At 45.4% G+C, this 15,190-nt stretch overlaps 1 protein-coding gene across 2 annotated transcripts in view; it reads left to right on the plus strand.

Moving 5' to 3' along the window:
- Nucleotides 1–15,190, plus strand: part of nrp1a (neuropilin 1a) — a 59,473-nt gene that overhangs the window by 30,538 nt on the left and 13,745 nt on the right. For both annotated transcript variants that reach the window (XM_027274123.1, XM_027274124.1), the window contains exons 6-9: nt 434–589; nt 3,165–3,331; nt 12,522–12,677; nt 14,602–14,746. In XM_027274123.1, coding sequence (XP_027129924.1) covers nt 434–589; nt 3,165–3,331; nt 12,522–12,677; nt 14,602–14,746 — 624 coding nt within the window. The remainder of the gene's footprint in view (nt 1–433; nt 590–3,164; nt 3,332–12,521; nt 12,678–14,601; nt 14,747–15,190) is intronic.

Here is a 15,190-nt window from a genome sequence, read left to right on the forward strand (position 1 = left end):
TCTTCACATGTTTGGTCTCCTTCACCAAACTCACTCATCCATGGCTGTGTCTGTTTCACATATTGAAAAAAAAAAAAAGAAAAGGGAAAGACGGGAAGTCTGAGGAATTTACAGCCAGCAAACAGACAGAGAGCGTGACCTGCCCACACCACAGGTCCCACTTCCACTTTGCTCTTTTTGTGTCCAACCAGCAGGCAAGCATGGAATGTCTGAGTCTTTTCTCAAACGTTTTTATGAGGTCGGGTAAAAAAAAAAAACTACAGCCGGTGCCATACCTCACTGACACACTAGTTTTCACACCTCCAAGGGGGGTGGGCAGTGGGTTGGTAGTTAAACTCATGTGTGACATGGCTGTAGCAAACAAACACATATTATCCTAACCCAAATAACAATGTCTGTGTTTTTTTTCTTTCCTGTTGCTTTCTGCCTCCAGTCGGTCCGTACATCGGGAGGTACTGTGGGCAGAACACCCCAGGCAGGATCATCTCCTACACGGGCATCCTGGCACTGACAATCAACACCGACAGCGCCATCGCTAAGGAAGGCTTTTCTGCCAACTTCACTGTCATCGAAAGGACCGTTCCAGAGGGTAAGCTGGCATACAAAAAAACAGATGGGGATGTGAGGGAAGCAGCAGTAGCTAAAGAACATAGGCACACAAAAAAAAAATCTGCATGTTGAGGTGGAAATCAAAATGAAATCACAATCCAGAGAGGTTTGTTCAGTGGAAGAAAATTTGGATTGGATGAGCTTAAATTGAAACTGGGTAACTGTGAGAATTAGAGGGCAATAAAGTAACCCCCAGAGGAATCTTACTAAAAGTAAAAAGCAGATGTGTCTGCAACTGAAGCCACTCATGGCCCTATTATGACAAATTCCCACACGTTTAAAAGAGCTTAAGAGTTATTAAATAAACACCTCCTGCTTCTTTATACAGTGAATGTGCCACAAGGTACAAGTCTGCCTCCCGTGGTTTACAAGACTTTTACACACTGTGGGCCTAGACAGGCTCCAAAAGGCTGCTTCCCCACACTCACACACACACACACACTCCTGGGGTGGGGGGTTTACATGCAGCATTGTCATCACAGGGCCTGACCACCGTGACCCCATTTTGCAAAACGCTCCGACTAAACATTTCATTAAGGAAGACGAGCGCTGGTAAGAGTCATAAATCTGTCCAGAGGCTAGACCACCCCAAACACACAGGCAGTCTTTGAACGGTAATAAAGATGGATGACATTCAACAAATCTACTAATCATCTCCAAAAAGGATTTTCTCTTGCCTAAAGGGAAGACACACACGCACACACACAACAAATGAAATAACTCCTCCTTCACAGTAAAGCGAACATGATGACTGGTGATGTCATTTCTCCTTAGTTTTCCTCCGAGTTACTTGAGTCGCTCTAATCACAAATCTAAGATCAGATTACGCAAATCAACTTTATACGTTTGGAGGCATGATGAAACATGTGATCGGTAAATACGTTGACTTTACACAAGTTGCTTGGTCTTACATCACCGACCGAGACGTATCCAAGATAGAAAAAAAACCTCTCCAAACTTTGCCTGCACTCCTCCAGACTCGCACGGCTTGAATCATTCATAATCCACTTATGAATAATACACGGTGGATTTTCTCGCTTCTGCAAGGGGAAGGGTACACTCGAGCTGAAAGCAACTGATGAGAGGTGATAAGGTGATGACGGGGAGGCCTTGTCTTTTGTTCTTAACCCGTTTCTCTTGCTCTAATTCCCTCCAATCAGTCTCCTCAAACATACACCCTCACTGTCTTCTCGACTATCAGCACCGCTTTGGTCGGTAACCCACACGATCAGATACCATTCTTTAGCAGCAGACAAACGCCTCTTTGTGTTTTCCTTGATCGTGATCCGGTAATCTAGATGTCGACCCGAGTACAAAAGTTTGACAAGAGCGGGCAGTCTTCTCAAAGAGAGCCCGGAGATGAGAGTGGAAAGGTGCGAGACAGTTTTCTCAGCCTTCACACTGAGACTCCGACACACTCGCGCGCGTGACAGCATACGTACGCAACCACGCATTGACACTGTAAAGCACAAACACACACGCTGACCCAGTGACTGAGGTGTGTTTTGCAGTGTGGCAGATGGGAGGACCATCTGTGTTAGCTCATAGGCAGCAGCCACATAGCAGTTCCACACTGCTCCTCATCCTGTGCCCTCTGAGTGTGTGTGTGTGTGTGTGTCCGTGTATACACAAACACAAGACTGCATGTCTGAGCAAAGGACCATATGTTTGTGGAGGCGGTAGACTTGCATTTAGAGGAGCAGGCAAGAGTTAACAAATGCTGTCAAGGTGCTTTATGACCGACGTCACCGTCCGACAAAAAAACAAGTCAATAAACAATGAAGAAGAATAATGGCCCACATGAATGTGTGAAAGTGTGCCTTCACATACCTCTGCGTTGTGGTGACATTATACGACCGGAGCAAAGGGTCATATTGTTCGCTCTGTGCACAGCGGTGTCAGCATGTCCGACCTCCAGGGGTCAGAGAGGCCGACCTCAAGCCACGGAGCCCAGGATGCCTCAAAACGGCTGCCCCATGTCAATACAAACAAGGGAAGTCACCTCCTACCATGGGTGGCTGGGCCATTGAGTGTGATATATGGCCCCAAACTGCAGATACTAAACACACCTAAACTCCCTCAAGAGACCAAACTGAGAAAAATAGTCACTGTGTGCAAAAAAGATAAACTGCCCACAGGGAGGTGAGGGAAACAGATCCAGTCAGTGGAAGAAATAACTAAAGTGAAAGTCACTTTAACACCTAATACTGGCATAAACTTAGCCCACACTGAATGTTTTATGAAGACATTTTTATGCCGTAATGCAGAAGACTTCCATCCTGCTTCCATTAAAAACTAAAGAGAGGGAAACAGAAAGGATTTACTGAGGCGTCGCTGATGTGCTGTTCTTTTCCGGCCAGTATTGCTGAGTGCCTCTGGTGTGGTGTCCTCGCTCCCCAGAGACCAGCTCTGATTCTTGGGGACACTGAAAGCACACGCTGGGTACATTTTAGTGCTTTTCACTGCTCCGAATTCAACTAAACATCTTCTTCTCTCCTTTTTCCATTATTTTTCTCTACCTCCTATCTGTCCTCGCCACCTTCCCCTCCCTGCAGACTTTGACTGTAGCGACCCTTTGGGAATGGAATCGGGAGAGATAACATCAGACCAAATCATGGCCTCATCCCAGTACAACCCCAGCTGGTCCCCAGAGCGCTCCAGACTCAACTACTATGAAAATGCATGGACGCCGGCGGAGGACTCAAACAAAGAGTGGATACAGGTACCACATTGCTTTTCATATCATAAAGAGGAAGTTATTGATTTTTTAAGGAGGGTTATTAGATTCAAATATCACAGATAATTGCTTTGAAGGTAGTTTCAGTTACTTCAGGAAAGGTAGGGACAGTAAACCATGGCGGCGTAGAGAGATTGGCCTGCAGTATGTTTTTGGAGGTGAGTCACCGTGTGAGGGTGTAGGCAGTATTAGAAGTGACTGCCGCCTGCTTGAACACAGTAGGAGTGTTCTGTGTTTGTCCTTCAGTCTCGAGAGGAGCAGCTTCTCTCAAACGCTTTGACAAGACCTAACAATTTCGATGATGAATGTCAGCCATCCTGATGGACCTCCGGGTGGTTGAGTCCATGCCTCACATAGTGTCCACTCTCTCTGTCACTGTCTACCTATCTGTCTGTGTCTTTTCTCTCCCTCTGTCTTCCTGTCCTACCTGATAACTTTCCCTTTTCTTGATAACAGTGGCTGCCTCCGGGGATGCTGGGATTTAGTCCAGGCATCGTGCCCATCCTCTCTCTCTCTCTCTCTCTCTCTCTCTCTCTCTCACACACACTCAAACACACAAACACACAAACAGGCTCTGCCGTATTTTTCTGTCTGTCAGCTTATCTGCACAAAGCGATCATCACCCACCGGGGGGAACTTTATGTGGAAAGATTAAGGATTTAGCTGTTCCATCCCCAGATGGGGATAAGTCACATATCCCAAGTCCACTCACAGCACAAACCCCCCAGTGACACAATCACAGCGGCACTCCCGAGATGCATTTGGAGCATGTTTGATTTATTAGGCGAAAGCCTCCAGGCCTTGTAAATGCCCAGACTGTTTTTCTTTTTCTACTGTTTTTCTTCAGTCTTTGCTTCATCGCTGAAAAGTTTGGCTCCTGCATATTCCTCAGGGGATGAATAATAGAGCTGACCCAAAGCCAAATATTTGCTTGGGAAGGGCCATAAGCAAGCTTTTCCTTTATTATTGCAATGAAAATATTGTCCTGAGGGCCCCCGGTGCTCCTTCAGACTAATTTAATCAGCGTGTATGTATGCAGGTTTACGTGCATTCTCCCCTGCATGCGTGCGTCCATGTGTGTGTCCTTGGCTTTGCGGGTGAGTAAGAGAGTCTGGCGAGGTCGGTACCGTCCCGCAGAGGAACCCAGCATGTATCTGAGTGGATTAGGAAGAAACATGGCCTCCTTTACCACTTTCTCTACCATTTGTAAGTCTGATCCATGAAAGCATTTGTCTCTCTGGAAGGAAAGTCCATTGTTCATAGTCAGATAGACTACATAGACTACTCTACCCCAGTTTGCCTTTTTGTCAGCGGAAATTACAAGTGATCACAATGATTTGTTGCCACTCAAGACTATCCCTGCTGTAGTATTGATCATATCGAGGATTTGATTTGGCAGTAAAAACTGGATTGTAAAGGGATGTGCCGTAATGGGCATGCTGATCTCCCAATACTAATCAGATCAAAACACAGAATGGAGCTCTTCTAATTTCTCATTTCAAACGCAGCGAAAGAGCCAAGCCTGTGGTTGCCACATAATTTATGTTTTCTAAGAAGTGCGATGCACTTGTGCTGAGCACTCTGAGCAGAAGCCCAATTATCACAAGTGGTATTAAAAGAGTAGAATTCCTCATTCCTCTTTCATTAAGCCTGTCCGTGGTGCTGCAACAAGCTCGGGCTCCCTCGCGGCACGTTCAGATCATCTCAGTGCTCCGTCAGATGCATAGTAATCAATTCATTATTTATTTCATTATCATTCCCTGACTGCAGTTTGAGGCAGACCGTTTTATTATTCATGATAGGCGGTCTTTTGATTCCTGGGCATTTTCCTTCACTCTGCTTTCCTTCTTTCTTTCTTTTTTTTTTTGACGAACATAATCCAGATTTGTCGTCCATTTTAATGCTACCTCATTCTGATGCATGCAGAGAAGGCGGGCAAGATGCTCGAGTCTGCATGCTCTTTTCTGGGTAATTAGATTGGTGTGGTGTGTTTCAGCATTGAGTGCTGGGTTAGCCAGGCCATTAATCAGCCCCTTTGGTGTACACAGAGATGGACAGATGTCCTTTGAGGGGGTTTGTGGCTTGAGGAGGGAGTAAAGAAAGAGGCAATAATCCCTCAAAACAGGCCTTCATTTCATGTTTTTTCCCCTTGTTCCTTTCAGATCTGTCCACTTCTTCTCCTCACTCTTCTTTGTAAAGTCAGGTCGACAGATCCACATCAGGGCAGGGGGAGATTTCTGCATATTATCTGCCCATGTGAGCCATGGCTTTCTTTGAAGCTTAAGAGGATGAATAGTGGGGGTCTGTGCAGCAGGTTCCTGCAAAAAAACAAATGAGGGTTCACCTGCAGACTTTCCAGCTTATAGCCTGATCCTTGCTTTATGAATTCAGACTGGTTCCACAAGGAAAACCTGAGTGACACATAACATCGGCAAGGAAAAATACCTGCAACTGCACAACACACTTGTATCTGAGGGAAAGGTATATGTTACCAGACTGGTCCGTCATGCCCTGATGGTTCCCGGGGGGACTACGACAAGAAAAAATAGCTCTGAAGCTGACATAGTGTGGAATGTCTTCGTCAAATATGTCAGAGAAACAATCTGATGACCGGCGAGAGTCGCCACATCATCTGAATGATGCAATAAAAGCAAGACTGGAACTCTGTCAGGCAGCTGCCATTGATCGCACATACACACATGAATAATTTACACCGTCTTGGATGGAGCCCAACTGTCAATACCTGAAAGCCTCTTTATTGAGCATCTCATAATGGCAATATACAGTTCATTTACATCCCATACACTAGTTTTTTTTGTCCCCGTGAGCCTGAGTTTATTTTGCTCTCCATATCTATAATTTAGCTGCAATGGCTCCTGCCATTATCCTCAATCTTCTTGCCAGGATACATTATCTCTGATTACCTCATTGGTATTTATGTATTTATGAGCCTCTGTATGTCTCTGATAACCTAAATTGTTTAATCATAAGAGCAGATAGTGAGTCCCTTTACGCTTGTCATGTGAGAAATGCTTTAATCTTGTTTGTCTGATGGATGAAAGCACTAAACCTGAGACGCGTATCGGTGTTTGTTCACTCAAATATGCTCCTTTATCTCCAGCTTGTGATGCTAATCTCAAAGTAAAGTCGAGCATTTACAGGCGAACTTGTTGCAGGTTTACAGGGAAGTTTGGAAAACTCTTTCCTCACGTGATCCAGCAAGGCAAACTGCGCCCCGAAACTTCAGGCCACTTAGCAAAGATAACAGGTTAAGCTCCGCCGCCTGACCAACCAAACGACCACTAATTGCACACCATGGCGTTTATCTCTTCCACGACAGAGAGTGCAAAGGCTAACGTCAGACGCTAAACCAGCGCACTCTGTCATATCCTGTTTTCCCTCCGCATCCAAATGTGCGTTCAATTACCCCAGGTCAATGAGTTGCAGAAATGCCCCCTTTCATTGTCATTGTCTCTCTCCTCATTTCTGTCCCCGTTCCAGGGCTTACCGCTGCGCCGAGTGATGAGTAATTAGAATATGGACCGGTAATTAACAGCAGCTTCTCAGTTGATGAAGTCTAGCGAGAGCGGAGGAGTGGAGGTTGGCATGTGGCTGCCGGTGAGATCATCATCGTGTCGTACAAATGGAAACAATGGATGCTGTCTGTGCCTGGCTGCTCCCCGGCATCACTCTCAATTGGAAAATCAATGAGAGGATAGAGACCCATACTCGAGTGAAGTAGCCCAAAAGTGGGACTAGAAATCGAAACATGAAGGATGGCATGATGTAATGAAATGAAACAGCGACGCATAAGTACCCAAAGACAAAAACTCAGCTCCGCCGTAATCAGTGTCATTTTCACTGTCTGAGCTATAGACAAGGAAAATGCCTGAGAGCGCTCTAGTCAGTCGTCATCACTAAACGGTCATCCGCAGCTGTATATCCTGGAATAATATCATTGAGCCGCTTCCAGACATGACACACTTTCAAGTCGCACTCTTTTCCTTCCTGATCACTGTTTCTTAGTTTCATAATCATTACTCAGAGTTACTCATGTGTGCATTGCAGGCATGGGAATGACTCTGGAGTCTCAAAGATGATTCAGAAGGAAGGAAACCTTAAAATCTGACTGTTGAAATGCCCGGACCGAAACATTTAATCATGCCACAGCAACAAACCAGACAAGCTTTTATTTTATTATAGCTGTCGTTCGACCTGTATATCGCTCTTTGTCAGGAAAACAGATGGGAAGACATGCATAATTTAATGCCACCAAAGAGGTGTCGGGGGGCTAAAAATAAACTGTAATTCTGTCAGGTGACTATTGTGATAAATGGAAGGTCGGGAGTAGAGCTCATAGGTCCTGCAGCATTTGAGTAATATAATTTTCATGAAAGGAGAATTAATTACACTTTCAGGTAATGGAGCTATTCCAAAAAGCTTCCGTTACACACAGTACTGTGAGTGAAATTAGTGAACAGATTGCTGAAAGCTGGTTTCGAAATGCTACATCTGGGGCTAGAAACACGTCTGGCGAGGTAGCTGTGTGCATGTCAGTGCTCAAAAATGTCTCTCATTACCATACAAAGGACATTATATTCGGATTATGAATGCAAAAATAAAAACAGGTGACTTAGAGGCCCTGCATCTCTGTGATGTCCCGGAGTGATTCCAGGCTATCTTTCTTCTGGCTATACCATCCTTTGAGATCCATAAAGCATTTCCAGAGGTTGTTTCTAGGACGGCCCGTCTCTGTATATGTCTACCAGCTGCTCTTTGAATTGGAACACAGAGGAGCGCTCCCTCCTTTTCTCACCATCGGCATTTCTCTTGTTGTTGTTTTTGGTGAGGGAAAACGAATAAACTCATTCCCCAGAGGCCTCGGTTATTCACTCAGCAGCCCACACACACACACACACACACACACAGACAGGAAGCTATTTTTCCCCCCTCTGTTGGGGAAGCAGAGAAATGGATTTAAAAGAAAGTATTCAGTAAACTTTTTCCAGAGTACGGATTGCTGCATACAAGTTCTTGGCAACTCAATTATAAGCCAATCAAGCAGCAAGAGATAAAGCTTTTGAGCCTTTGCTGTTTCTTGAACGCCCCCTCCCTTTCCCGGCCTTATAAACCACATGTCTCCTCACTGCACCCACACAACAATGACTAGGCTTTAGCGTCAAATACATATCATGTGGCCTTGCTGCACATCTGAGTCATTCAGCGCTGAGACAATAGTATCGGATAGACCCTAATGATCACGCCCACAGCTGCCACTGCTGTTGAGGCATAATTGGAAAATTATCTCTTCAAACTTGTACAAACACACATAAATACATAAATACACTGCCTGTCTGTCATTCCCCATCATTTATCCACACACTTACACACACATATATGAGCCTCATTCGATCGCCTGATGTGGATTTCAGTGTGTTGATCTAATTGCGCACACACCAGGCTTTAACTGGCTGATGTTACAAGCCCGAGCACGACTAATTCTTTTTCTGCCTTTCTGGTTTCATTACTGTGTGAAACGACTGGAGCCATGTATTCTGGCTGTTGTGAGGCGAAGGGCTTTGAGTCATCGGTTTGCCTCGCAGTAGGACGATAGAGCACACACACATAGAGTCCAACATATTTTGGACTATGCTTACAGCAGGAAAAAAAAAAACTCTTTGGGGACAAGGACACGATGAAGTCCTGCCCACATATCAGCCCGCTATTGCTTTATTGAAAGATTCTGAGAAGTCTGGGTGATTTCTTACCCAGCCTGGCATGTTTATGGCTGAGAGTGTGTGTGTGTCCCTCCAGATATGAGTTACTGTGTACACTATTGTGTCATTTGTCTATAGGTGGGCTTCAGTCCAAACGCCCTCTCATAGTAGAAATAACAATGACGGTTAGGTATGTTGAACAGACACAAGACTTCATTTTGTCGGATCAGCAAAGCTTCATAAACGCAGCACGTCCCTATAGATGCCAGATTAGGAGTCATAATTCACACCTTTCCGTGCGGTGATTACATCACCCATTAAGCATGATTCAGCCTTTCACGGCTCAGTGACAAATAGTTTATCATCTCTGTGAGTGATTTATTTACCCAAGATCCACTTTGCACTGCTTGCGATTTCTAAATGTTGGTTATTGGTTTATGTATATAGGTCAGCTAGTGCAATCCGCGGTTCTGCGCTAAAAGGAGTCCCACTAGTAATCATTATCTGAGCCTGTTTGTTTTCACTGCGGTCTCCGTGGTGTGGGATGTGCTGTGCTTTACATCCAAGCGTCTTGGCAGTCCGTCTTCTCTCCCTGACCCGTGTAACCCTGGTCTGTTAGCGCAGCCTCTGCCTCGTTCCTCTGCCTCCAACAAGCAGCCATTAATAAATCATGCTTTGCTCATTACCCAGGCCCTGTTATCAGCCCGTGCCTGTGAAATTGATCTAGTCTGTGCACTCCTTCACCAGAGACCCAATGCTTCTGTCCTTCACATCTTCCAAGGCATCACTGTCAGTGGCTTCCCCTCCCGACCCTCTCCGTTCTTCTTTTCGACTTGCCTTTTTCCATTCCTTCTGCGCTCTTTCATCATTTTTCTCCCTGTCACGTCCTGTCAGAGCTTACCCTGATGCCAGTATCATTAAATTTGAGTTGCTGTTCCAAAAACTTTCAAAAATTACAATAATTCAGTTTGCCCCAGCATCTCTCGTGTGGTGTGTGTGGACCCCAGAACTGTTAAACCACAAGTGATGAAAGTATGTTCGAGTTCGAGAGCGCCACACCCAATGGCAGAGAACCCCTCAAGAAATTGCTACCCTTTAAATAAAAACATTATTGTACCAAAACTTTCCAGTCAGCCCAGAGTAATGATTAAACTCATATATTAGTCCGACCCTCTTCAAACCACACATATTTCACCATATTGTTTGAGTCTGAGCATCCATGATGGTCCCAATTAGCCCCGCCACTCATTTCATTCCCAGTGGCGCTTCTTCTCCATTACACCTAATGAGATCTGTTCAGAGAAAACATCCCAAGGCCAAGTCTTCCCATTAGACCTTTTTTAGGTGAGTCTCTTCAGTAAGTCGCTTTGCCATTGGTCCAGATTGGGAATGAGTCAGGCTGGCCATTTGAACACAGATGTTAAAGACCCTCCTGGGCTAATAGACGCAGACGCAAGGCCTCGCTGCCATCCGCTGCTTTCCTCATCCAGTGTTGGCACATATGGCCATTTACCCTGCAGAGAGGGATCCAGCTCCGGCGTTATTAGCCGGGAATGGTCTGAAGCTGGGGGGATTTGATTTTGTCTCTATTTGTGGACCCAAAAGAAATCTGGGACTTGCTGTATAAGCCCCTTGAGCTTGTAGACAGGAACAAAAGTATTCTGTCTCTGTATGTGACTGTCTTTTTTGTTAGTCTCCATCCATCCAAATCCTTCGAGTAGCCAAGAGAGAGTGAGAGAATAGCGTGGTGGAAGCTCATTTATTGCTCCCATCTGTTTATGTCTTTTTACTTCTGGAAGTGAATTCAAGGGGCAGGAATGACCAGCGTTCTGTGGCACGCAGATGTTCTTTTCCTGCTCTTTGCTCCAAGTCATTAAGCGTGGCACAGTATTGGATATAGGGTTGGCAGACACAGCTAGCGTGTATGGTTTTAACATGCTGGAGCTCTATAGAGATTTTGGGAGGCAGATCACACTGGTATTAATTTTCGAAAATATGTGCGTGCTTCTGTGTCTGTCTGCTCGCTCTCACATAAAGGATTTCACTGTTGTCGCTCTTTCTTACACCCCCTTACCCGTGCACATACCGATGATCTCCTCTGCGTCGGTTCAGTAATCCACCCTGAGACTCTGGTCGCCAATCCGTCAAAGCCCGAACCCATCTCACGTCAACATGAAAGGCCTCCGCTCTCATCGTGATCTGGAAACCTGTTCTACCGACGCCCCGGCTTCCTTCACTCTCGTGTTTTAGTGGCGTCTGCACGCAACACCATTACTCCTCATTAACGTCAGCTCAGCCTGTCAGAGACAGTGTTATCGCTTGTTAAAATTAAGCATGCAGCTTCATATGCTGAGGAGTTTACATTCCTTTTAAAAGCCTTTCAGATTCACACTACACCCACACTTTTCTTCTGTTATGGATGAAGGGATGGTATCGTGGGGTTAAGACAGCATCATGGAGGTCAAAGGGAGTCGATTTGTTATGACTGGTAGCTGGAAAATTCAGTGTGTGTCTCAGAGCTGGCAATAGCTCTGAGTCAGTGAAGTTAGGCAACAGGCAGCAGCATTAACATAATGAAAATCCAGTTTGGGAGCTATTCTTACCACAGAAACAGAAGTCACGGTGACATATAGAAGATGTGTGTGTGTGTGTGTGTCCTTTTTCCTGGCAGTGATGGTCATTGTTGTGAACAGTCATGATGGCTGGCAGACAGAGACAGCGCTCCTTTGCCAGGTCTGATGCAAACCAGTGACGTCCTCTGCCCAGTGTCAGCCCTGAACGCAACACACACACACACGAAAACATTATACCGTATGTGCGACTACAGACGCTTGCTCGCGTGCCTCTCTGACCCCGCCGCCTCTGGTTGCCTCCTTGTGAAAATATAATAGCTTTCCCGGTAATGTACCGCAGTTCATGATTACTTTATAAAGCCCTGCATATTTTAAAGGCACAATATTTGATATTCAATCTGTATTTCTCTTTCCTCTTGGCCAGTTTTGATAATGTGATTGCAGATCTCGCTCTATTCAACGTTCACTTTTATCCAATAAGCTCTTGTCTCCCATCTCAGGAAATTAAGTTGTCATCCTGTGTCTCTTTCATTAATGTGAAAATCATTTCATTGCTGTTTATTAAATTCCAGGTAGCAGCCGATGAGACTATAGCCAGAGGTGATGCTAATAGTGTGGTTATATTTTTAACTCTCCAGCTTGACAGTGCATTATTAATACAGACCATGCATTGAAGGCCTTTTTCTACAAAAATTATTCATGCGTTTGAACAGGCAAAGAGCATTACATATATCAACTGTATCAGCTCCGGTTAATCAGCATTCTCTTTAAAAGTGACAGGGAAATCCTGTAGTTCTCACGGCCCGCAGGGTTTTCCTTTTGATAAATCATTTTTAAGCAGCTTTTTCTCAGTTGTCTTTTCTCTCTTCTTTCCCCTTCACACAGGTGGACCTCGGTTTCTTGCGGTTCGTCTCAGCCATAGGCACCCAGGGCGCCATTTCCCAGGAGACCAGGAGGGTTTACTTTGTCAAGTCTTATAAAGTGGATGTCAGCTCTAATGGAGAGGACTGGATCACTTTGAAGGAAGGCTCCAAGCAAAAGGTAGGAGACTTACTATTCCTCAACCTTTGTGTGATAAAAGTCTCATTAGCCAGTAGGGGTCTAAAGACATCAGTTGATGTTTTTGCAGTGAAAAAAAGGTGAAATTATCTGGAAACATGGAGCTCTTACAACATTTCTAGATACTTTTGCTGCCCCTAACTCTACATAAGACTTCTACAGCAGACTAGATGATAAAATATTTTTAATTTTACCATTGCCTGACCAGTGTATGTGTCATAAAACCTACGCCTGCACATGCACTACACTTGGAATATCCCATCTTGGTATAGCAGTCAGATGACTTGACTTGTGGTATGTTCCAAGTTGCCTTTGAGCTAAACAAAAGGGGAAATACCCAGCTATATGTACTTGAATCTCTGTATCCAAACGTGCAATTATACACTTTCCTCGGCATTGGTAATGCAGTGGATGGTATTTCGAGCACACACTGCGGTACTAATAGAGTACCACAGTAGTATAGGGAGGATTATGTAAGGAATGTGGCGCTGTGTTATGTCAAGGACTTGTCAGCTTGTCGTAAAAGAAACACAGATGACAAAAGACTTGACAAACAAGAGTTAACAGGGATAGCGATAGAAAGGAACAGAAGAGGCTGTCATGTTTGAGCAGCTGGTAGAGGTGGGTCCAGGAGAGAGGGAAAAGAAGAGAAAAGAAGGGGAGGGGTGGCATGCTTGACCACAGTGTGACAGGCTGTAACCATTGATTGCTGATCAGCCTGTCAAACAGGCCAGGTTTTGTCCATCTGGAGGCAAACACACCCTCCACTTTGGGCATCTAGAGGGTCAGAGATGTGTGTGTGTGTGTGTGACTTGTAAATACCACAAGGCAAAGCCGCAAGTGGAATAAAAAAAAAAAGTTCTCAGCAACGACAAAAGAGCATCCAAACAAGCATGTTTGTGCTGCAGTGTACACATGCCCCTGGGTCTGATTATTTTATGGTCTCTCCGAAGTACACAACCCCTTCTGTAAAGTGGGGGCTTAAAGGTGCCGTGGTAAGCCTGGACTGTGTTGTTCCGGACTCTAAAGTGCTTTTGTGCGGAGGGATACCATTTGGTACATGCTGAGCCTGCAGTTTGTCGTCTTAGCGCCGCTCTGGAAAAAGCCACTTTACGGCAAGCGAGTGGAGACTCAGCGTGACATTTAAGAGAGTGGATGACTTGGTTGCAGGGTCCCTTAGTGACGCGGTTGACAGGTATTGCTCAGGGAATGGGTTGCAGAGGGGATAGGCAGGCTGCATGGACTAATGGTTCAGCCCCTGGTGGCATTTTCATAGAAGTGTTATCTGTCTGTCCATCCTGCTCGTCTCAGCTGGATTCCTCTGTGCCCCATAGCATTTCTGTCAGGGAGGTCAGGAGGTCGCACGGTCACCAGTGTGATTCAGTTACGCAGAATGAACTGTGATGGACCGTGGGGAGTTGCTTTGCTGGGTGGCCAACCTCTTCGAATGGTGCTAGTAAACTGTCAACGGACCCCAGGGGGGAACAGTGACATCTCTGACCTTAAAACAAGACACTGCAGTAAAGCTTCCACCAAATCTGGAACTGGAGGACATAAAAAGGGCATCTTGAGCCAGTCTGGTCTTGTCAATGTTACACATGCCGCCTCAGGTTTCACAGTTACAAGCCACAGCGTGTTTAAGCTGCTGCATGTGGCGCAAAGAGGAAGTGTTTGGGCGATTTCAGGGGTGACAAGAAAACAGAACCACGGTGTTATCACTAAGCTGCTTTATTTTTTTATTTTCACTTTCACACCATCTTAATCTCATTAAATGAGTCTTACTTTTCCTTCCATGCCTCTCTCCGATTCTACATTCAGTGCGGCCAAGGTCTCACACAAATTCCACCCTGCACCTTGACTCAACGTGCTCAGTCAATAATTTGCTTTTCTTCTGCCTCTATCACAGGTTTTTCAAGGCAACACCAACCCAACAGACGTTGCCAAGACGATGCTGCCCAAACCCACGCTGACGCGCTTTGTCCGGATCCGTCCCGTTACCTGGGAAACAGGCATCGCACTGCGCTTCGAGGTGTATGGATGCAAGATATCAGGTGGGTACTGCTGGGATTCCTGCTGATCTGCATGCATACTATCCATACACTCACACATACGAGCTCTATCTCTGCACACAGATGCCACCGAAAACACACAACTCTTTACGATACTGTTTAGAAATTCAATAATCAAATGATGCCACTGACTCTATTTATGATTCATGCACATGTCCCAGTGTTGGTTTAGTTCTCTTCTTCTTACAGCATACTTGTATTTCCCATCCTGGCCCCAGTTGCACAAACACCTCACTCTTTCTAGGTGTGATATGATGCTCTATTTCTATGAGAGTCCTGCTCTGAGGCTGAAGCAGGCTGCTGCATAATAGACGAGTGGCATATGAAGGCGGATTACCTATTTATGTTACCCCGTGTTTAGATGTACCTCATTCAATATAAATGGAGCCAACAGCTGGCAGGCAGAGAGAGCTGGAGCTGGGCGGG

The sequence above is a fragment of the Larimichthys crocea genome, chromosome XXIII, assembly GCF_000972845.2.
Source record: "Larimichthys crocea isolate SSNF chromosome XXIII, L_crocea_2.0, whole genome shotgun sequence".
NCBI lineage: Eukaryota > Metazoa > Chordata > Actinopteri > Sciaenidae > Larimichthys > Larimichthys crocea.